Source organism: Lepisosteus oculatus, chromosome 7 (genome assembly GCF_040954835.1).
Source record: "Lepisosteus oculatus isolate fLepOcu1 chromosome 7, fLepOcu1.hap2, whole genome shotgun sequence".
In the NCBI taxonomy this organism is placed as follows: Eukaryota; Metazoa; Chordata; class Actinopteri; order Semionotiformes; family Lepisosteidae; genus Lepisosteus; species Lepisosteus oculatus.
In genome coordinates, this window is record NC_090702.1 from 50032842 (window position 1) to 50056301 (window position 23460).

Below are 23460 nucleotides of genomic sequence, written 5' to 3' on the forward strand. Positions count from 1 at the left end.
AAACTCATAATGCCTCTTGATGCCCTCTGCAGCAGATAAAATAAATCCATGCTTCTGGTGAGTTAAACAAATCCTTGACACACCTGGGATGTTTTCCACTCTGCTGGTCCTGGTTGAGGAAGAAACCACAGTATTAGCTTAGTCAAGTGTTTAACTGTGTTTCATGGTGACAACTGCAGAGCCAGTTATCCACAGGGCGACTGTTGGTACAGTGTACTGCCAATTGGATACATTTGGTTTATGGTGTGATGAGGAGCAACTGGTTAAATACTATGACTAGCAGATGCCTGACTGACACAGCTATGGTTTACTGCCTTGAGGAAAAAAGTGGGATTTTTGGAGATTCTGTAAAACATGTTGGTGAAAGAAAAGGTGAAAAATATATTTCCTATACAATATTCTAGACCAGTATCAGTAACCACCCATAGATTTGCATCTAACTTTCCATCTGTAAACTCCATATATTGTGCAGGGGTATACTGTAATAACCTTCAATCACAAAAACAAAACAGTATTTCCTACAGTGTTAGTCTTCTGGCAAAGAAGGCACTTGTGAAGACAATCAGGTCAATAGACTGCTACCTGCTGTATTCTCGATAGAACACAACACACTGACAGAATGGCGACTATCTGTGAATATGCCTTGCAGATTGCAAAATCTTTCAGAAACCTTATTTGCATTAACGTCAGCCTTGGTTAGTAAGTTATTCTCAGGTCTTAAAACTTGATATACAGATTCACTTCTAGGTGCGCGATCACTATTTCAAACCAATGGTATACTATGCTGTTTTTCCCCCTATTGGGACATCCTGTTGAGGCGATATTGACGATGTGTCTTACATTGCACAAAAATAATTAATCAACTTCGGTGTACAAGATCTATGCAGTAACAGTCCATTAAAGTTAATATTAATAATGTCGTATGGACTGGACAAACGATGTCTTTTGTAGACCACATGGAGACCTGAAAACAACAACAAAAAAATAGTTATCTACACTGTCCGAAACAGATTAGCGCCGTACGCCAATAAATGCGCACTATATTTGGATTCCATTATTATTAAATGTCTCACTCGAGAAAGTACAGCGTGCTCTCTTTACCTGTCCTATCCACGAGATATTAAAAAATACAAAAAAAAGAAAGAATTCCGTTCTTCTCTGCAACATTTTCTTCTAGTCTGTTATACCACAGTAAACTTAAAAGCGAGCGACCGCGTGTGTCCGGGAACCTTGTGCATAATGAAAAGACCAGCAGCTCAAGCAAAACAAATCACCTACACACGGAACAGAAACCATGCCTGGCTAAAAAAAAACTATTTGAAATGCAGTTTTCAAGTATCACCGTGTACAAATAAAAACCTCGATCATCTGACACCGCCTGTAAGTAAAGCTAATGGTTTCTGCTGCGTTGCTATTGCGTCTCGTAGCCTCTGCTCTGTATGTATGGACTTGCTTGAGGACCTGGAAAGAGCTCTACACAGCAGCACCAGCAGTTAAGCGGGCAGATCGCAAACAACCCGCTTCCCCGTGTTTTGTTTTTGTACAGTGATCTGGAGCTAAAAAACACGGATGCTGGATTTTCTATACTTTACTAGCTTTAAAGAAAGCGACGGGACCGTAGGCGATTCCAGTCCCCGGGCAGGGCGACACGTTTCTTTCTTTAAAAATGATCAGAGCGAGAACAGCTCCGTTTCCCAGCGATCGGGAATGGCGTTCGTATTTCGGCAAGAATAAAGAGTCTTCGGGTATGAAGACATACTGAGTCGAGGAGGGAAATAATAAAAACGGAGCGCCACGAAGGAGGAGAGCGCAAAACCCGAGAGTGAGACATTTACTGTACATGATGAAAAGCAATGGCCTAGATCTGGAATCGTCTGGAGTTGGTCTGCCACCCTGGGCTCATTGAATGCTGTTTGGGGGCTTTTATTTGACTACCTGCAGGAGACGAAGGGGATAATTGCTGTAATCGCTGATTGCGACCTTAGTGGAAGACCTGCGCTGTTCCTTAAAACTTTGGGATCACTTCTTTTATACTGTACTTTTTTTATATAAATATGTATTTTTTGTAGGAAATATTTTTTTTTTCCCTTTGCAATAAAGTGGATCTAGTGGTCGCCTATGTCTTGGTGTGTAATGTGGCGCTGCTAGAGGTGTGAGCTTTTGTCGACAGACAAAACTAACAATGGCAGTGACAACAGAATCTGATCATTTTCGGGGTAAATCGATTTGCACTTTCGAGAACAGCAGCCCCTGGGCTCCCAGTCGCAACGGGTATGTGAAGACGTATGTCACCCCTCTGTCTCCAGACCGGGACTGCGGATCGTGGGTAGGGCTGATGATGACAAAGATCTGGAACTCCAAGAGACTTTCGTCTGCGTTATGCGTGGGGTCGCTTTCGGTCTTTCTCGCTCTGGTGGTGAAATTTGTGAACGGGGAACTCGAGCACAACAGCCGCAGCAGCGGCGGCGGCGGTAGCAGCAGAGGCAGCCGAGACAGCCAGACGGGGTCCCCAGTTCACTCCGCGTCAGGGTGCGCGGTGGATCAGTTGCAGTCCTGGGGGCACTTGGTATCTCATCTCTTCACCTTAGTATGTGCCTTCTTCTGGGTGGGCTTGTATCTGATGCGCTGTGGAGTCCCGTTAAAAACTGCCCTTTTCCTCCTGACTGTCTGGCACCTGGGAGAAGCAGCAGCCCAGTGTCTCCTGCTTAGTGCGGACGAACTGCTGTCTTTCACGGCAGCCGTGGTGACACTCGCTCTTTTGGCAGGCGGAGCACTCATGTTGGTGAGACTGAAGCGGGGCATTTCTGTTGTCATCTTCATCAGCTTGGTCAGGACGATCTCGCTCCTTTCGCTAAACAAGGTCCGGGCCAGTTGGAGACCTTACTTGGCGTACCTGGTCGGGGTCCTGGGCATTCTGCTGGCGAGGTATGCTGACAGGCTCCTGCCGAACCAGGGGACTCATAAGGAGGGCTGTACCTCCGTGACTGGAGCGAAGGAAGAGATCCCGGTATTTAAAAGGAGAAGGAGGTCCAGCTCGGTAATATCATCAGACATGGCACACGGTCAGCCTAGCGGCAACAAGACACACAGAAGAACTTCGCTGCCTTGTATTCAAAGGGATCAGGTAAGGAAGAGATTAAGGACGAGCATGTACGGATTACACAGCAGTTGCCAAGTCCGACTTTGCTCGGGATTTCTGGGCATGTACAGTGGGAGAGGATAACGGGGCCTGGGAGGCACTGGATTAAAGTCAGAGTATTAATGCAATCTCACTTCTATCCGTTTCCCCTGCGGCAAAGTAATATATTGGGAATAAAAGTGGATTTATGTTTTTTTAAGTAAATTGCTTGAACTGTTTACCCTTGAATGATCCCTGACATATTTATATGTGCGGTAGGATTTTGGCTGTGATACAGTATATAAATGCAGTGCTTGTTCTGTGTAAGGTTTACTTTTGTTTTTCGTTTGCTATACACTTTGCGTTTGCGTATACTTCTGTACTGTATGTGAGTGACGGTAACCTTACTGTAGCCTTACTTTTATCAAAGTAGCTGGATGTCTCAAAAACTACAGAAACAGATATACAGTATACAGAAAGCGACAGAAGTTTGAGAGACATACAATATGCTGTACATAGAACTCAGGCCACTCAATTTTAAAAGAAAATCCTTTACGATTTGAAGACAGAGCTTACTAAAAATCCTTTCACCCAAACAGCAGAAATACTTTTTAGTTATGGTTCATAGTTTTTAATGGAAAGCGCTGTGCTGTGCAGTACATGGCATGATCGTCTTTGGAAATTAAAGAGACTGTGTGTTACCTAGAGATGCTTAAGCAGAAAGCATAATTCTGATAATATTTCTGAACCCAGACCTACGGTTCACCAACTTTGTAAGGTACAGTAGGTGCTCGTTTAGGGGTGATCACTTTAAGCCTGTGATTAAGGACTGAATTTACAGTAAAAGGACAGGGGAGCTTGCTCATTAAAAACTGCAGAGCAGTGCAGTCCATAGAACTGCAAATGTTCTTGGGAACTTTAGTCATCGCTCGCTTTCCAAAGAACAGCAAACGAATAAGACAGAATCTGCAAATAGCATATTAAAAATAGATCAATACAGTCCTTGGCATATTCATCTCTACTCGTGTCAAAGTGCGTCCTTTAAAGCGTACAGATTTGATCATTTGCATGGTTAATGGGTCAAACATAGATTTTCTGAATATTTTGATACTGTACTGTATGTAAAAATATCAATAAACATTAATCCTGATTTTAAACAAAAAAAAAAGAAAACCACCTGATCAATTAACAAAATCCAGGAATTTACGTATTAACGACATATTTGTGAGTTTCCCATAAAATGTATAATTATTACAGTAGCCTGTTATAGATATCCTGAGGCACAGCGGCGCCTATAAATTGGTGATGAAGCCGCTTTTTTCTTGATGCGAATTAACTTTAGTCTAAATATCGGCGTGCGAAATACGTTGTTTATAAGTAGCCAACTACAGATGGAGAAAAAAAAAGTTCTCTCGATTTAAATGTGTGGTACAGTAACATCTAAGACACCCAAGTGTAAATAAATCTGAATCTGAGGTTTAAGTGCCATCACGTTAAATTTCGAAAGTAATGTGTGATTTGCATTTTTTTCTGTTTTACTATGGGATAATAAGTAGGTGAAATTGTTGGAGTAAACTGTCGCCTTAGTGAGCAACGTTTGGCCGTGTGAGTTCTGCTTTCTCTTCAGAATGTACAGTGTATGCATTTATTTTAGGGGGTTTTAACTCATGAGGCAATGTTGAAAATATGAGCAAAGGAGGCAGGTCCTGTAAAATGTTATCAGTGTAACACAAACATCATGTGTAGAATTCGTCGAAAAAGTGATGGATTTCTTCCTAAACTGTTACAGATTACAGATGACATGATAACTGATCTCCATGTGCATGAGTGAGCAGAGTCTCAACACCGCAGATAATACTGCGTTGTCGGAGAACAGGATCGGCTTGTGGTTACTTCAGATTCTTGGGAATTGTGGATTTTTGGAGTGTCCGTGTCCTTATCGTGTTTTGTAGAATCACATTTAGATTCTTTGAAAGCTCTGTGTCTTGGTCAAGACTTAACTACAGTTCTTTTACGAAATGAAAGACTGTGTGCTACTGTATGTACAGTATGGACTCTTCTAGAGATCTCATGGTTTTTTAATTATCTTGACCATATGTTGTTAAGAGCACATCTAATATAAAGTTTAAAAAATCACAATTTACGGTCCTGAGCTTATCCCTCTCAATTTACACCTCACTTTAACCAGAATTTCACTTCTAAAGTGAAATTTTAGTTCAAAACTCTGGCTGTTTGAGACGTTGCACTGTACTCGTTGAAATGTGCTTTATGAATTAGAAATATCTCTGTGAGCACGCAATCAGAACAGTCTTTTTTATTTTAACCTTGGACATTATTTTACTCTCATTTACTGTACTTTTTAGCACAATACACACATTGAATACCGGTTTGATTAATTTATTATCCCTTGATTGGTTGTCATAACATGCTGCCCACATGTTGATTTTAAAAGACATTGAATAATGGATAAAATAAAGTGACAAGGGGAAAAACATAAAAAAACTTTATTAGCTTTTCATTACTAGTTATGTGTTTTGAATACAATTTCTTTGTAAACCGTTTACAGTGTATATTTCTAAAAATGCATTTTAAGTGAATAAAATTATAGTGGAATATAAATGCTATCATTAAAAAAGCTAAACGTATTGATGAAACACGTTAAACCTTTATTTTAATATTACTAAATATTTTATTTTTTAATAACGACAACATTGCTGAACATTAAATAGGATTAGGGACGCTTTTGGTAGGCTGAATTCAAAGTGGAGAATATCACCAACCAATGGCTGCTTTTGTGATAAAAAGGTAATAACAAACAGTAATGTATATGTTTTGATTTGGAATTTTCTTAGTTCTACGGATTTGCTGTATCTACTGCATTTCGTTGTCCGGCTTCATCAGTATTGGAAGGAGCCCTCTAGTGACTGCGTTGTGTAACTACAGACAACGGGAAGTCCGTGTGTTCAAAGACGGAATTTTGTATGACAACACGATTTTAAAAACAAATGTTTGGAAAAAAAAAACACATTGCAGCACCATGAATAATTTTAGTATTTCTAAATCAGAATATCTTTGTGCATAATGCATTGTTACGTTTCTTCTGTGCATATTTGGGAAGCTGCAGTGACTGTTTTAGAAGTCTACAATTTATTTTGTATAAGACCTTTAGGGATCTACGCCACAGGCAAAGAACAGGGATGATTAAATGAGAGAGCTGCTTGTCCAGAGATTATAGCCTTAACCGGACACTCCTCATGCATGACTGATACTGCCATACTTGAGATTTTCTTAATTTGAGAGATAACAAGTAGCCATTATTATCTGTGTACAATAAAAGAGGAATAGCTATGCTTAAGGCTATTATTAAGTACTGTAGTTCTTATTTGGCTAAATAAAATGGAGATTTCTGACATTTATCACAATACATGGTAACTGTTTACTGTTGCATATCAGAATATAAGAAATGAGAGGTGGCTATCTGGCCCATCAAGTTCGTCTGGTTTTCAGTAGCTAATAAATCCAAGAGACTCATCCAACTGATTCTCGAAAGAAGCCAGGTTATTGGCTTCTACAGCATACCTGGACAGCTTGTTCCATGCACCCACAGCCCTTTGTGTAAAGAAGTGCCTCCTGTTCCTGGTTATAAATGCACTTCCATTTACAGTATGGTTTCCAGCATGTTTCACTGTTTAGTCTAAAGTCCGCCCAGTTGACAAGGGTGTCTAGATCAGTGTCTTTGATAGTCTGTATCATTCCCCCCTTGAAGTCTTCCATGTTTAAGACTAAAAAGGTTGAGTTTTTTTAGCCTCAGTGTATGCCATTCCTTCCTCTTTCCCAGAATCCCGCTGGGTGCTTTTCTCTGGACTGATTCAAGGGCTGAAATATAATTCCTATAAAGTCGTGAGCAGAATTGTATGCCATGTTCTAAATGGGGTCTTGCTTGTGCATTGTGTGGTTTAACATAACACTATTGCCTGCCATTTTGTTTGCCTTGTCTACTTTTGTGTAATTGTGTATTGTGTAAAGGAATGGTGTGCCTTCTGATTTGAAAATATATCAGATCAATGAAAATTTAGAATTTTCTTCTAAGCGAAGTGGTATATAGTATATATTTTATAGATTACATAGAAGGTGTCCTCCTAGGTTCAAATTTAAAATGAGTGTTCTATGGGTAAAATTCAGTAGCACAGCTACAGTGCCTTGGAAAAAATATTCACACCTTTCCTATGGTGTCCCATTTAGTCAAATTCCAAAATAATGCATGCACACGTTTTGAGACTTGAATGCTCAAGATGAAGACTTCTAAAGCGAGATACAGTCCAGCAAATGACGGCAAAAACTTTAGTTTGGTTTTAGTTTTAGAGTATGAACTGAAATACTGAATGTTAATTGCATATGTATTCAGACCAGTGATCTCAGTATCAGATGGAAGCACCTCTGGCAGCAATTACAACCAAAAGTCGTTTAGGATACGTCTCTACCAATTTTGCATAACAGCCTGGAGTAATATTTGCCCAGGCTTCTTGGCAGATTTACTCAATTTCTCTCAAGTTGGACGGCGATCACTTATGGACAGCAGTATTCAAGTTGTTTAAGATTCTCAATAGGATTCAAGTCAGCACTTTGACTGGGAAACCCAAGAACATTCTTTTTCTTAACCTTAAGCCACTCCTGCGGAGCTTTAGCGTTGTGCTTTGGATGAGATTGATTTGTGCCCCAGTTTTAAGTCTGTAGTAGTTTTAAATCTGGGTGAAAGAGGCTTTTTTTTTTACTTTTTGCCTGTACTGTGATATGTCCATTTTCCTTTAATCGTAACGAGATTTACCGTCTCAGCTGATGAGAGCAAAAATATAATATAATGTTGCCTTCACCATGCTTGGCAGTAGGAATAGGTTTAACTGAATGATGCACTATGTTGTGTTTGCAACAGAGGTGATGTTTTGCAAAATAATTTGCCAAATGTTTGCAGCATCACTTAGGTGCTTTGCTGCATATCCCATTCCGGATTTGAGATGTTGTGTTTTCAGCTTCATACACCCCCCTCTTTGCAGAGCGACTGGGATATTGTTAAGCCACGTACATTTGCTTCCATCACAGCCACTGAACTCAGTAGCTCTTTCAATGTCACTGTTGGTCTCACAGGGGCATCCCTAATCAGTTTCCTTCTTGCTTTGTTGCTCAGATTGGAGGGAACACCTAATCTGGGCAGTGTCTGGGTACCATCCACTTCTTAGTGATGGACTTCATCATGATCAGACTTATTTTTCTGACCTGTGCCTTTTTTGTATAACTTTATTCCTGAGTTGGTTAGAAAGCTCCCCGATCCTCATGGTGGAAACATTTCTTGAAATTCACCGACTGTGGGACCTTACAGAGACAAATGGATTTATTCTGAAATCATGTGAACACTTCTCATTACAATCTTTAGGTTCGTTCAAGTAGCTTTTTAATGTAAAAGGTATTGTATGCAGGGGGTAGACACAGTGTTATAAAACATAATTTGTAGCAACGTTGGTTTAATGATGATCCCTGCATTAGATTTCATGAAAGGCTGTTTCTTGTCCTGTGTATCTTCTCTAAACTAAAGCAGTCTCTTTTACAGTACACAAATGAGGGAATACGTCATAGTTCCACTGTTGTTTAATGTTTGTTGAAGAAGTAATGATAACACTTGCATTTACTATTACATAATGTCTCAATTTGCTGCATGCACTGTACCAATACAGCTCATGTTTTCTGCACATTCCTTGATTATTTTTTCTGTTTAGGTTCCTAAACAGTTCAGTTATACTGTATAACTAAGGAATGCTGTCTATTCCAGTCAATAACCACCTCTGTAGATAGACTTATGAGAGCTACAACAGGGAGTGATGGAGAAAATGAATGTGCTGCAGTATTATACAGGAGGGGTCAATTTCTTGGTTAAAAGACAAACAGGACAGACCAGTTTCAAGTAAATGTACTAACAGTTTTTGAACTTTTTCAGATGACGGCTTTACTGTAATGTGCTTACTATAGTTTCTTGTTTTTGGGAAATGTATTTCAGTGCATTTACAGGATTGATTTTCTAGGGTTTTTAGCTTCACTGGGAATATACCTTACTCGAGTGCGTGTGTTCTGTCCTTCCTCGTTAGTGAGCACTTCATCTGCCATGCACGTCTTCAAGTCTTCAAGACTTCAAGTCTGTACATTCAGAAACGATTCTCTCAGTGAGCCATAGGACATGTTGAGTATCTCTTGCAAAGCTGTAATAAAACAACCAAACAAGTTAGATCAGACATAAAGACAGCAATAGCTTTTAGCATTAGCTTGCACAACGTTCAGGGCATGACAGAGGTACACAGAAAGGTCTTAAGTGGAACCTTGAGGTCAAAAAGTTATATTAACATGGAATTTTATTTCAGGCAACACTAAATCCCAGATTTACATTATATAAATGAGTGGTAATGTTTTGTTAGTACTGACTTTTGAAGTGTTATGTTTTCCTAGTTACCATGTATGTAAGTAAAACAAACCCAACTACCACTATAATAGTTCAAAGCAGATACTTGTTAAAAACAATAGCAGCATATTGATAATGATAATTATGAAAATAATGATAATTATATTGGCAATGAAAATAATGATAATTATCACTGTGTAATCTCCTGTCTGTGATTTGTGATGGCAATTTACTGAATTTTTATTTTTATGTCCGAATTTGTGTGCTGTGAAGACAAGGCATGTTGATGTATTTCTATGTGGGCATCCTGTCCACATTGATGACTAGATTTTACTTTGCTGTTCCAACAATTATATACATCTGGCTAGTTCATTGGTTGAATACCAAAGAATAATTAGCTCTCGTAGTTCAAGTAGGTAGCTGCGTCAGCATGCGTAGGCTGCAAAGGAACAAGTAAAGGTTTATTCCATGCTGAAAAGAGAAGAAAAGAAACACAACGTTCAGACTGTGGAGCCTTCTTCAGGTGCGATTATTATAATTATTGTTCTAGGTTTTTGAAACTCTAGATAATAAATAAAAATATTCCCAAAAAAGATGTCTTACTCTCAGTGGTATGCAGTGCTCTTGGAATGAATACAGAGTACGGAAACAGTTGATTTTATAAGATTGACTAGAACACAGCTTTACAGACTCTATTTTGACTTTCCCATTAAGATGTTTTTTTTTAAAAAACAAAGTATTCTTTTAATCTGCACTTCTCTATTTTATCCTTCCTTGGGGATGTTTTAATTTAACAGCAGTACAGAGTTAGTAAACATACGTCTTTGTATTTATGTTATAAGGATACTTAACTATGTTCATTGGAGTATGGAGCAAGAGTTCAAATGGGCTTTGCTGTGTGAAGTAGCACTGTTTCTGTACTTTATGCTCTCGGAAAAAAACATTACAAGCAGTCCATTGAACCCTTCTAGCTCAATAAAAATACCAACATGAAGCTTACTCTATCCCTAATCGACTCTCCCTGATTAGTATTGTCAATGTAACCAAAGTTTATTTAAAAAAATGGTTTTCAATTCTATTGATGAACACGCTTAACAGTAGAGCAACAAGCAAAAGATACTGTAACCTTCAATTGTCACTGAACCAGAATAAACATAAGGCTCATACAATACGTAAGTATTGTACATAAATACTGTATACGATATGTACACTCTGAACAGTTTGATGCTGTAGTTTAAACTTGGTGTTTAATGGTTTAGTGTTACATGCTTGGAGTAGGGGATAAAAAAAGTCTTTGTAGTGCTTAACGGGACAATGGCTTCTTCTTTTTCAGAAATTAAAAGTGTCCAAGAAGTGATGTACTCCCAGTTTCCCCTGTGCTCACTACATCATGTACAACAGAAAACAGAGGACATTATTTTTCAAAGCAATTAAATCTGAGTGTTAAAACCAGTAGAGTTATCTGATTGATATCACTTCCATTGCATAATTTCAGCTTTATTAAATATGAAATATTTGTAGATGTTTTGAAAACAGCAAACATACTGTATATTTTGAAGAGATTTTCAGCTCTTAGGGTGCTAGTCTGAGAGCTCATTGTATGCCTCACGTAACGTTTTTGTCTGGGTGACGTCTTTTCAGATATGATTTCACTGCTCATTTATTTAGTATAGTTGCTGCTGGAAATAAAGTTATTACTGGTAATTGGGTTCATTGTTTGTGGGACAGTTTTACAAGAGTCTTCTTAATTTTATGTGTTCCCGCTCCCCAGCAAATTGTGTAATAGCCAGCTTTTTCAAATAAACAGGTCTGTGTTTCGCAAAAACTGTAATTCCCACAGACATCTCTTTAAAACTAAAACAAACAAGAAAAAACACAGAAATAGAAAATGTGCACAGTACCACTGTAACAGAACCAAGGTTCTAGAAAGAGAGTTTTCTCCTGGATTTTAAACTGGATTTGCAAAATATCTCCAGATTGGTCCAGGTTGTGCTGAAAAGAGCAGCAGTTAATTGAGTTGGTAGGCCTCCACTTTTGCTTCGAGTTATTATAAATTAATACAGGCAGTACTGTTCTTGGCACCACTTTCTCAGTCGTGTCGGAGTGACACCCAGGACTGGGGTGTTTGAGTCTGGAATGAAGGGTTTAGCAGACCTGGGAGGTATTTATGTCTGGCTTCACACTGTTGGACCTACGACTGCACTGCTGTCCCTTCACCCAATATCCATCCCAAGCAGTGATTTCACAATTGTACACTCGAAGGAGAAACCACAAACTTGCAAAACAACCCCCTCAAAATGTTTTATTTATTCGTTTACGTAAGTGAGGGAAAGAGACAACGTGAGGTCCTTAGCTGGGTTCTCCTGACTTTTTTTCTGTAATTATTCTTGAGATAGCTCCCACTCAGACCGAGGCCAAACTGTGATGATTACCAGCTGTAAAGCAAGTCCAATATTCATTCCAGATGACAACATGAAGCAACACTAGGAAATGCTAACTTGGCACTGCTGCAGCTTAACTATTGTCATACATGAGAATGATGGACCATTATACTGTATATTAGCTGATGGATGTTAAGGACAGATTGTAATTTGCTGCCGTGGTAGAATTCTGGCCATCACAGAGGACAGTCACCACCCCGGGCATGAGCTCTTCACCCCACTGCCCTCAGGCAAGAGATATAAGAGCATACGGTCACTTACCACTAGATTCTTCAATAGCTTCTATCCACAAGCAGTGAGACTGGCGAACACATTTAGCCATCCCCCTCGGACCACACCCACACCATCACCATCTACCTCATTGTAATTTATTTATTGTACGTCTCCAGTCATTGTTTACACGTGTGTATTGTTTACATTCAAACTGTCTGCATGTTTACTTGCACATTGTCTATTGTTTGTTTGTACATTGTCTTGATGCACTGTTTGCACTTTGTTTTGTTTTTTACACTTGTTTTACAAACGAGAGACTTTCTGTAAGTAAGAATTCCATTGTACCAGTACCGGTTACATATGGCAATAAAGTTCAAGTTCAAGTTCAAGTTAATTTACAGTATGTATGAAAGGATGAGTATGTTACCCATGTAAAACAGATCTGTTCTGAGTCTGCATGTAAGCATATATATATATACCGGGATACCATGTATATTTTAGTTACAATATGAGACAATTAAACAACATAAACTAAAGAGAAAAACCTGAAAAATGTTGATAATATAAGTATTCAGACCAGCAATCTCACTATTAGGTGGAAGCGCTTTTTGTAGCAATTACAGTTGCAAGTAAGTCTCAATTGGATAAGTCTCTACCAATTTTGCCTGGTGCAGTATTTGCCCATTCATCTTGGCAGATCTGCTCAAGCTCTCTCAATTTGCACGAGGATTGCTTATGCACAGCAGATTTCAAGTCTTTTCAAATTCCTAATAAGATTCATGTCAGAGAGTTTGACTAGGCAACCAAAGGACATTTCTTTTTCTTAGGAACTCCTGTGTAGCTCTGGCCTTGTGCCTTAGATCATTGTCCTGTCAAATTGTGAATTTTCATCTCAGTTTTAAGTCTGTAGCAGACTAGTACGGGTTTGTTATTAGTATGTACAGTACTTGACCTTTTCTACTCCTGACAAGCTTTCTAGTCCCTGCTGTGAAGAAGCTTCCCCAGAGCATGATGCTGCCACCACCATGCTGAACTGTATGGATGGTTTGGGCTGGGAGATGTGTATGTACTGTAGTTCTTTCAAAGGTGCCATTCCCTCATGGTGACATCCCCATCTAGTTTCTTTCTTGCCCAGCTGCTCAGTTTGGAGGACCAGCCTGATCTAGGCAGTGTCTGGTTGGTACAGCACACCATCCATGTCTTGATTTTGAGTGAACTATATTCAGAAGAATATTCAGAGACTTTGATATTTTTTGTACCCTTCTCATGATGACCATTACCTGGCCAAGGAACCCCACAGAGTTAGGTGTTTTTGTTCTGAACTAATTTTGTGGCTCGTTAGGATAATTATGTTCACCTACAGCAAATTAATTTAGGTTTGCCGCATTTGAATACTTGTGCAATCATAACTTTTCCATTTTCTTCACAGTGTTTATTTTTGTTTTTTGCTTTGACGGTGTGGAGTAGGTTGTGTACATACCGCGTTTTAACTGTAACTTCAAAATGGCATGACTGCAAGTTTTAAAGCAACAAAATCTGAAAATTGTGCAAGAGTCTGGATATTTTTGCAGGGAACTGTATATATAAAAGGTCTGATGCTTCACATACTTAAACAGTTTTCAGGATGTAATACTGTAAGTGCTGTTTTGTGTAGGAAGACAAAGTTCTTGCTGGAACGGAAATCTTCCTCCAGTATAAATGAGAGGTGAATTCTTCAAATTTCTCATGCTCTGTTCCACACACATTGCTGTTCGTACTTCATAAATCCTTTGTGGCTTCCTTGGAATGGCCGCACGACTCCAAGTTTCTAGTGTGGCCATTCCATGTTTCATGGTGGACAATAAATGTTTTTCTTTAACATTTCATTCTTCACTTTTCCAATAATGTTTGGGTTTTTTGTCCTCTTATTCTTTTCCTGTCTCATCTCGTTATTCCCAGTTTGCACTTTTCCACACTTATTTATGTTGCTTGTACTGTAGTTCCTGAATCACTCTTCTATTCAGCATCCAGTGTTTCCCATCCATACTATACTTTAGCAGAGGGAGCACGAGTTACTCAATGCAAAAATGTCTTGACTCAAAAACGTAGTTTTCCTTTCAGGATGATATCTAATTTAAGCATCCTATTCCATTCTGAACCTTATTTTTCCTTCACAAGTCAGGTTATCATTTTGGGGATTGATCTAAAATGCTTAGTTGGTGACTCCTTGCAGCTTAGTTCAATTGGCTTTGGTCTCCATAGATAGAGCATACCTGTTAGACATGGCTGTTGTCATAGGTTTATTTTCATTTGAACTACTGTGTGTTGCTTACTTGATCAATTTCTTGGATTTGCATTTGTAATTCATTTGGGTTTGGTGCAAGCATAATGATGTCATCTGAAAATTGCAGGTGGTTCAAATAGACTCTACAAATCTTCGGGTCAGTGTTGTCCAAGTCCAAGTGTTGAAGACTTCTCCTAAATTTGCCGTAAACCGCTCTAGGGAAATTGTCTCATTGGCAAACATCCTCACTCCTGCTGTTTCCTATTGAGAAGATAACCTTATTCATTCTGGATGCTGCATTCTTGTACGTATCTTGGAATGTTGGGTATTGTCAATGTCTTCTTGCCTGAAACCTATTCAAACAGACAGGGGAAAAAGGTTTTTACTTTAATCAGTTGATAGCAAAATAAAGAGAAATAGCTCCTGTTTTTCAGAATTTTGTTTAAATAAAAGGAAAGAAGAAAATAAAGAATGGAGCATTTCCTGTATATTGGTTGTAAACATTGAAAGCCTGTAATTTGATCATATTGTTCTCTTATATATATTTTATATGGCTTAATATCATTACAAATGTAAACAATGTGAGTGGCGCTTTCTGATGATTTCTTAGTGGTTCACCTTTCCAGAATCCTTCTGTTTGGCCATAGGGATCTATATTTAATTTATTTTGAACTGCCTAAATAATTTAAATAAGAAATATCATGTTTAACATCATTTTGGCTGTCAATCCAAATTGAGATTCAGAATGTTTTTCATGTAAATTCTTATTGTTCTTGCTTTCTGATTAAATGTGAAAAAAATAAACATAATTTCATATTCTTCAAAGACTGCCTGAGAAATTTTGGAAACATATATTTTATTAACATTAAACATTTCATGGAAGGTTCCCAGGTAAGTTGTGTCTTCGTCCTAGTTTTCATAAAATCTGACACCAAAACAAGTTTAAGAAACACAGTAACCTTGTTAGTACTATGTACATTACTGTGCTTCATTTTTAAGTGAGAGTCCTAAAGTTCTTTTTAAACAATCAGTTGTGTTTATTCTCAAATCAAGCCGATAAGATCAGAAGAGCAAATGATGTCAGTTTTGAATACTAGAATATCTGTCTTAGAGGACTCTTTAAACTAGAACCCACCTAGTTAAATTGCTGTATTTCATAGCAGATTGTTTTAAAGCCTCTGAGACCTCTTGCTTTATGATAAAATTGTAGTTTTCCCTTAGCGTCCATAAGCCCTGCTTGAATAAAAAGTGTAGAAGCAAAGGGAAATCTTTCTTTCCATGCAAGAGTTGCATACCTTTCATTATTTTCTTCCTTAATAGCCTGTACCCTGCTTCGGAATGTAGGTTCAGCTGTCTCAAAACGGCCGACTGCCAAACCTCATTCATTTAAAACGAAACTCGCTGGCTTTTTCAGAACGGCTCTTTGAATAAATTTGAAGCCGACCCTGATAAAGCAGTGTTCTTGTGTGACCAGGTGCACACCAGCACAGCTAATGAATAGGAGGTTTTATGCAATCAGGAACTGAGAGGGATAAAAAAAGTTAGTTTTCGAGCCAAGGGCACCAAACCCAGCAAATTGAAATTACAACAATCAGACGTTCCCAAAATCCCATTTTTTCTGGAGTTTGCTTACTCTGGCAAAGGACCATCCCAGTAAATGCTCCTTCAATTTGTAACTATTATCTGTGGGCAAAAAAGAGGATGCATATATCCGAAAGCATTAGATTGAATTCTGCATCCAAATACAATTTATTGTGCCATTTTAGGTTGAGATTTTTTTGGTTTTCTTTAAAATACACCAGTACATTTCACTGTCAGTTTTTTTGTTAATTTTCATTAACAAGACAACTACTGTATATAGATCTGCATACAGTTAAGATAATGCAAACTAAAGTTGACCTACAGATGTTCTGTAAAGCGTGGCTGTCTTGGAAATGTAAAAGTGGACATTGTCCTCCTAGACAGGAGAAACCTCCTGGGGCTGCATTTGAAAAAAAAAAACAATGTGCAAACAAATGCATGTAACACCACTAATGCTACTGACATTTTCTAAATTTGACCAAGGATGCTGAAAAAGAAAGGCTTTTGAAATAACTTCATACTGCATAATGTATTCTGAAGTGTAATCTGAACACTTTTAAAGTACAAAATCAGTAACATAAATCACAAAACCATAGACTCTTGTCAGCTCTACAGGCTTTTTAAACCGATTCTACAGTTTGTATGTTTTCCTGGAAATTGTTTGAATCCTTTGAAACAAGATTTACTTGTTTACTTTTCTTCCACAAAAACAGACAAATCAAATATCTGTAAATGGCATCATTTACTCTTGAAAGTTTGGACAGGAATCGTTTATCAAAGGGGGAAAAGTTCTTAGGTTAATGCTGGTTCTGTAAAAACTATGCTGGGATAGATATTCCTAATACAGTCTTTGTCACAGTTTTGTAGTTTTTTTTTAAGATTCATAAAGATTTTTACAATCTATTTAGACAGAAAACATTCACTAACGGTTTAGTCTATGCTTCTGTGACTCTTTTCATTTTTTGTGTAAAGTTGCTAGAACGCTCATAGATATAATAAATTGCATAAAACCTAATGAGGCTTTAGGCCTGGATGAGTGTCCAGTTTAAGATAATGTATGAGGAGATTGTGCTCTATGTGTTCAGTGGCATTTCAGGACAAGCTGAGAAAGCAGGGGTACAAGACACATTCTCCTCCCTAGATAAAGGACAAGTGGTGTGATTAGTGAACACTGGGCACTGCATTCCAGACTGCCAAAAGCTAATGAGGTTTTGAACACAGAGACAAGGTCACCATAGCAAAAACCCAGAGATAACAGAGCATTGCTGACTCTGTGCTGTTTTCTAGCAAGTCACGTGCCTTCCACAATTTGTGAACATTTCCTTTTTTTATTTCTTCAATCTGTCTGAAAGAAAACGTTGTCAAATGTCACTTCAATGTGTTTGCATAGCAGGGTGCTTGTGTGTGAAACATGCTCTGAAGTGATGCACCAGAAAAGCTTGTCGTGTTTTGGTGAAATATTTTTCTGGTTTTCAGTGTTGAATAATGGACTCTTCCCAAAAGGTGATAAAGGAAAAATAATAATAATAATGTGGCAGTCCAGTCCAGTCTAAATGTCTAGATATTTAAAAAAATATTTAGGGCCAATGTTCCCTAAAGCTAATTAACCTACCAGTATGTTGCTGAATTGTGGGAGGAAACCAGAGCACCCAGTGGAAACCCACATGAACACAGGGAAAACATCCAAACTCCACGCTAACTGCACCCCAGTAATCAAACCCAGGACCCCAGCAGTGTGAAACAGCAGTGGAAACCACTGTGCCACCACGCCACCCCCATGTACTCAGTGTGTATTGACATTTTCCGCAAAAACAATCACTCAATGCAGTAAACTGAACATAACATTAGTGGTGGTGGAGGGGAGCCCCCATTACCTGTAAAGCACTTTGAGTGGAGTGTCCAGAAAAGCGCTATATAAGTGTAAGCAATTATTATTATAATTATTATTATCATAACAGTAGTAAGATATGTATAGAAAGAGAGATACAAGAATAAAGGAAATTTCCTCAAAGTATAACCAGAAACAAAACAATTACAGTGTTGAAAGGAGGAGATGCAAATACAGTAAAGTTTAAAAACAAAATGTTATTATTAACAGTACTAACCATTTATAAAGATTACTCACAGTGTTCATAAGGTCAAGCTGTATGAAATGTGATTTTCATCTTAAAAACAACAGAGAGACTCCCTTATAAATGTTAAAACAATGTTCCATAGTTTAGGGGCCACCTAAAATGTCTTCTCAGCTCTCTGGGACACTGAACAGGGCTGCATTCTGTGACCTAACAGGCGGACTGAGGACATGTGGGATCAACATGTCTTGCAGGTATTTGTGTCGAACAGGAAGCCAATGGAGGTGTGCCAGTACAGGGGGTACATGTTCAAAATTCTTTCTTTGTTTACAATTTCTCCATTGTTCTTGTTACAATTCTGGTTCTTGTTACAGTTCTGGCAGTGACATTCCAAACAAGCTGTGGTCATGAAATAATACGACTTGAGATACCAGAGGAAAGAGCATCAGAATAATCTAGGCTTGATGTTTCAAAAGTATGCGTTATCTGCTCGATGTCAGGCAGAGAAAGAACGTGTTTAATTTTGGCAGTGATTCTTAGATGGAGAAAAGATACCTCCATGTTGCTCAAAGGAGTAAACTTGATCAGGCGTCCTGTCAATGAAACCACTGGTGGTTACATTTTTGAAGTTGGTGGCAAGGTTCCAATTGTATTATCTCTGTTTTATCAGAACGTTAAAAAAAATGACATCCACTACTTAATATCAGCCAAACAACTCATAAGTTATGAATTGCTGGACAGCATCAGCATAACTTGAAATGTTAACATCATGGTTTTGGAAAATCTCTCTTACGAGCAGCAGTATGAAGAGAACACAGAATTGGGCAGGATTAGATCCCTGCCTGGCACCCCAAGAGGCTATCGATAGAAGTCGTTTCCTCATTTTTAAGAAACTGAAGTCAATTTAAGATCTTGGACTGAAAACGGGGATGGCATCGTGGCGCAGTGGTTAGCATTGGTGAGTGCGTCACTGGGGTCTGGTTTCAGCTGTAGACCTGGGGTGCTATCTGTGTGGAGTTTGCAAAGAAAAGCAATAAAATGTGTTCAATGTATACGTACAGTATAAGTATTCAACCTCTCTGCTATGGCAAACCTAAATTTCTAACATACCAGGTACAAAAAATTACTTTCACCAGTTACACAATTAGTTGAATGGCCTTTGTCTGTTTGCAATTAGGGTTGACTTGATTTCAAAAGAAATACACCTGACTCAGTAAGGTCTCACTGCCAGGTAGTGAACTTCAAGCAAAGATTGAGATTTAGAGCCATGAAAATGTGGACCTTTCAAAACAACCCAGAGATAAAGAAAAGGCACCAACAATGAGAAGTTGTTTAATTTGACCAAAGACTGAATATTCCTATGAAGTTAATTTTTAAGAAGTGAAAGGTTTATTGTACCACCCAGACAGACAAGGAGCTGCCTTGCAAGTAGGAAACTTGTTAGGTGTGCCCCCATGAGGACCATGGTGGTTCTGGGCAAGTTAAAATGTACATGAGTTAATGGTATCTCAGTCACTTCCACAAAGCTGACCTGTATGGCAGAGTGGAAAATATATCTCAAATTCCATGTGGAGTTTGCAGCAAAGCATTTAAGTGATATTGCAAACATGTTGAGAAAGCTGCTGTGGTCAGACAAGACAAAACTGGAACTTACTGGTCTAAATGCAAAGTGTCACATCTCATATGAACCCAGTGAAGTGCATCACCCAGACAACACCATCACTACTGACAAGGTGGTGGCAGTGTGATATTCTAGTTCTGATTCACATCAGAAGGGACAAGGAAGTTTGTGAATATGAGGAGATAGATAAAGCAAAGTACTGGCCAATCTTAGAGGAAACCTGCTTTAGATCTAAGACTGGGATAAAAATTTCCCTCTCAGCAGATAATGCAAAGCACAAGGCCAAAGTCACATTAGAGTGGATAAACCATGAATGAAATAATGCAAATGAATTCTTGCAAATGGTTAGTACTGGGCACAATTCCATTTTATTTTTACTGTTTTTTTATGTACAATACATCTTCTCCTTTCAACACTGTGATTCTTTTGTTTCTCTTTTTACTTTTAAGAAATTGCTTTTATGTTGTATTTTTCTTTTTATATGTTTCTTACTATCTTCAGTTCTGTTCAGTTTAATTATTTTTATGAAGTTTGCTAGATAAGGTGCACATTGATTGAGTAGATGTGACATAGGAGGGATGGTGTTCGCTGAGTGGGTGTTGTTGGGTTTGTGTCAGATCTAATGAATTTAGACCAGGAAGTTCGGGTTTCATCTCGTCTAACCACAAGTAGAAAGATGGGGATATTGTTGACAGTCATTGAACTCTGTCAGGTTTTCAAAGTTTCTACTGGCCTCAGAGTTGCAACTCGAACCAGTTTTCTCCTTTCCCTGCTGCTCTGTTTGGAGGGGTAACCAGATCATGCTAGTGTTTCTGGGTTGGATCATACTTCTTAATGATCGATTTAACAGTACTTAAAACGATACTGATGTTTTTTTCAATGTTTATATCTTTCTACAGATCCGTGCTTGTTTCCCAACTTTATCCCTGAGTTGTTTTGAAACCTCCTGGGATTTAACTATTGACATGAGGGGTGAAGCCCAAATACCCTCAATACTCAAGGGCAGGTTTCAAGTGTTTATTGTCTGTAGGAATTCTGGTGCTGGATTCCTGCCCTGTGACTGCCAGGGAAATGTCCAGTTCCTTCACTTTCCTGGTCAGGCAGTCCAGCCCCAGTGTGCCTCCATGCTAAATGGCCAGTGGGTAATCAACAACTGCTATGGTAATATGTATATTGAGATATATGTGCAACAGACCAGAAGTCACTGCTTCTATAACATAAGGCAGAAAAGGGAGATTGCAAACAGGCCTAAATTATTCACAGCAGTAGGATCTAACCCGTGATTTAAAACTGTTGTTTAGTAACAGCGACCTTAAGAGAACTAGCAACATTACCAGACAACAATGAACCATTAAAGAGTACTTAGAACAATGCAGTTGGACTTGGGTCTAGAGCACATGTGGTAGATTTAATCTTTGACATTTTATGGCTACATTAGTTAGATCCAGATGACTTACCTAAAAAAGAATCAAGTTTTTATTTAAAAGTAGGAGTATTTAGACCTTAACGGTTAATATCATTATCTCGTTACCGAGTCAAAATTTTCAAAAGTACCTCTTCCTTGCACTCATCTTGCAGACTCTCCTTATAAACAAATTAGGGAGTTAAATAAAATCTGTAAGTAAAGTCATGGTTACGAATGCACTTTTGTGCCTGGCTTTATTTTTGTAGTTTAGCTTTGTCTCCTTCACAGAAGTAGGTGATTTATTTTTATTTCCCCTGACATTGTGTTAGCCTGCTCTGTAGAGTCATGTGTGTGCACGTGTGTCTTGAAGTGGACACGAGTCTCACTAGGTGACTAGAGAAGGAACTTGCTATTTTAACCTCTGCTGGCTGCTTCCCAGTCCACTACATACTGCCTGGCCTCCCTGCTGAGTGTCCATATGAGCTCTGGGCTGCAAAACAAGCCCTGTTTTGTTATTCAGTCAATGGTGTGTTTTAGTTTTTAAAATATGCTGGGCAGATGGGGAAAAAATCAAACCTGCTTGTCCATCTGTCTGTCTGTTAATGGCCTTTCCAGGGGAAATCTTTATTCATAAATTGTGTAAGGACTGTTCTTTCATAGCCCATTTCAATTAGGAAAACTAAATGTGGAACCCTGAGCTGTATATTTCTTCTGTTAGTGGTTTGCATATTAACCTCCTATGAACTGAAAAAACCTTTATGGAAATACTTTAAAATATCTGACCATCACCTGAAATATTGTACAAAGCAAGCTACTATTGTACTATATCTTGTATGCTCTGCGTTATTTTGCTTCTATCCGATCCTTTTATAATAAAGATATTTTGTTAAAATAATAAGTGTAACACTTCTTAATGGAACACTGCATTATCATGGTCTGTAAGAAGCAGAGCTGTCACAGCAGTTGAAACATATATAGATTGTGACTGCACTTTATGGCTGTGCTTTTCTTTGCAAATGCTGAAGAGAACCCTTTTAATCAGCAAGAGATGTGGGGTTACTGGACTTTTGGAATAGTTCTCATCAACCTACACTGATTGTTATCCTTTCTTATAGATGAAGCTCTTTTGAACTGCTTCTTTCATAGCAATATATCATTGAAATATAGTTCCGAGATATGGGAATTAGTTTGTAGGCAAGCAAGCCTTGGTTACATTTATAATTGCAGTGAGACTGAATAGTCTGTATTGATCTGTTGTGGCTGTCCTGTCTGAAAGCATTGACATGGAAACTAAAGCTGGAGAGAACCCAGCTCTGACAGCTTCACCAGCTCTCTTTATGAATCTAATACAGAATGACCTCCTGTTTATATCTGTAGGGATATTGTATGTACATTCATGCAATTAAATATACTGTATATGAAAGTAAGGTTGTGGTCAAAACTATTCCCCCTGTCTTAAAATACTCGCTAAGTGAGCAGAACACAAGGAACTCATTTTTATCCATAAATACCCATTAGAAATCTTAAGGATGAGGATAATAATGATACATTTTCCAATATAAAACATATTTTGTCAACCAAACTGTACATCAAACTAAAAGTGCTAATTAAAATATAAATGCAAAAGTTTTTCCCAGCGTTTTTTTATTTAAACAGTATAGATTTTTTAAATTTTATTCAGTATAGTAGGTTAATGTAAAAGTTCAACTTTCAAATTTTCTTAATTCACTAGTTTGGGAATGGCGGAATGGCGGCCTGACTGAACCGCCCCTCAAGTTCATGAGGAATGAGCAAGGGAGCTGCCGCAAGAGTGTAGATGGGGTTGTGGGAGGGATGTGAGAGGAATGAGCAGAAGGTGAGATATATATAGTAAATAGGAGAGGGGGTGTTGGTTGGGTTAGGATCTAATCTTATTTCTGAACTTCTGTTATGAACCAACACTGAACTGAAATAATATTTGTTAATTAACCAGTTCTCTTCTTGACATGATTTACTTGCTATGTGTCTGGATTATGTTAAATTCATCTGTTTGTTGTCACTTCCTGCATGAAAACTGGATTAAGAATTCAGCTTTTAAAAAAACCTGCCTGAAGACATTCAGTGTATTTCACATAACAATGTACTGAGAGTCGTACGCTTTTACAGCATGCTTTCGAGTCTGGCATTCATGGCTAAGAAGGCTAGTCTGAACGAAAAGGTCACTCCAGAGGTGTCTTGACATCTTTCCGTGCTGAAATGTTCTACTGTACTTCGGGCCAATTCATTCGAAATTGTCTCATCTGAAATCCATGAAAGCAGATACTG

At 38.3% G+C, this 23460-nt stretch overlaps 1 protein-coding gene across 2 annotated transcripts in view; it reads left to right on the forward strand.

Moving 5' to 3' along the window:
- Positions 1-1256: 1256 nt before the first annotated feature.
- pde3a (phosphodiesterase 3A, cGMP-inhibited) overlaps positions 1257-23460 on the forward strand; it is a 168139-nt gene continuing 145935 nt past the window's right edge. Inside the window, exon 1 of one of the 2 annotated variants that reach the window (XM_015352131.2) lies at positions 1257-3124. In XM_015352131.2, coding sequence (XP_015207617.1) covers positions 2183-3124 — 942 coding nt within the window. In that variant the 5' untranslated portion in view covers positions 1257-2182. The remainder of the gene's footprint in view (positions 3125-23460) is intronic. The other variant, XM_015352132.2, reaches the window with a different exon arrangement.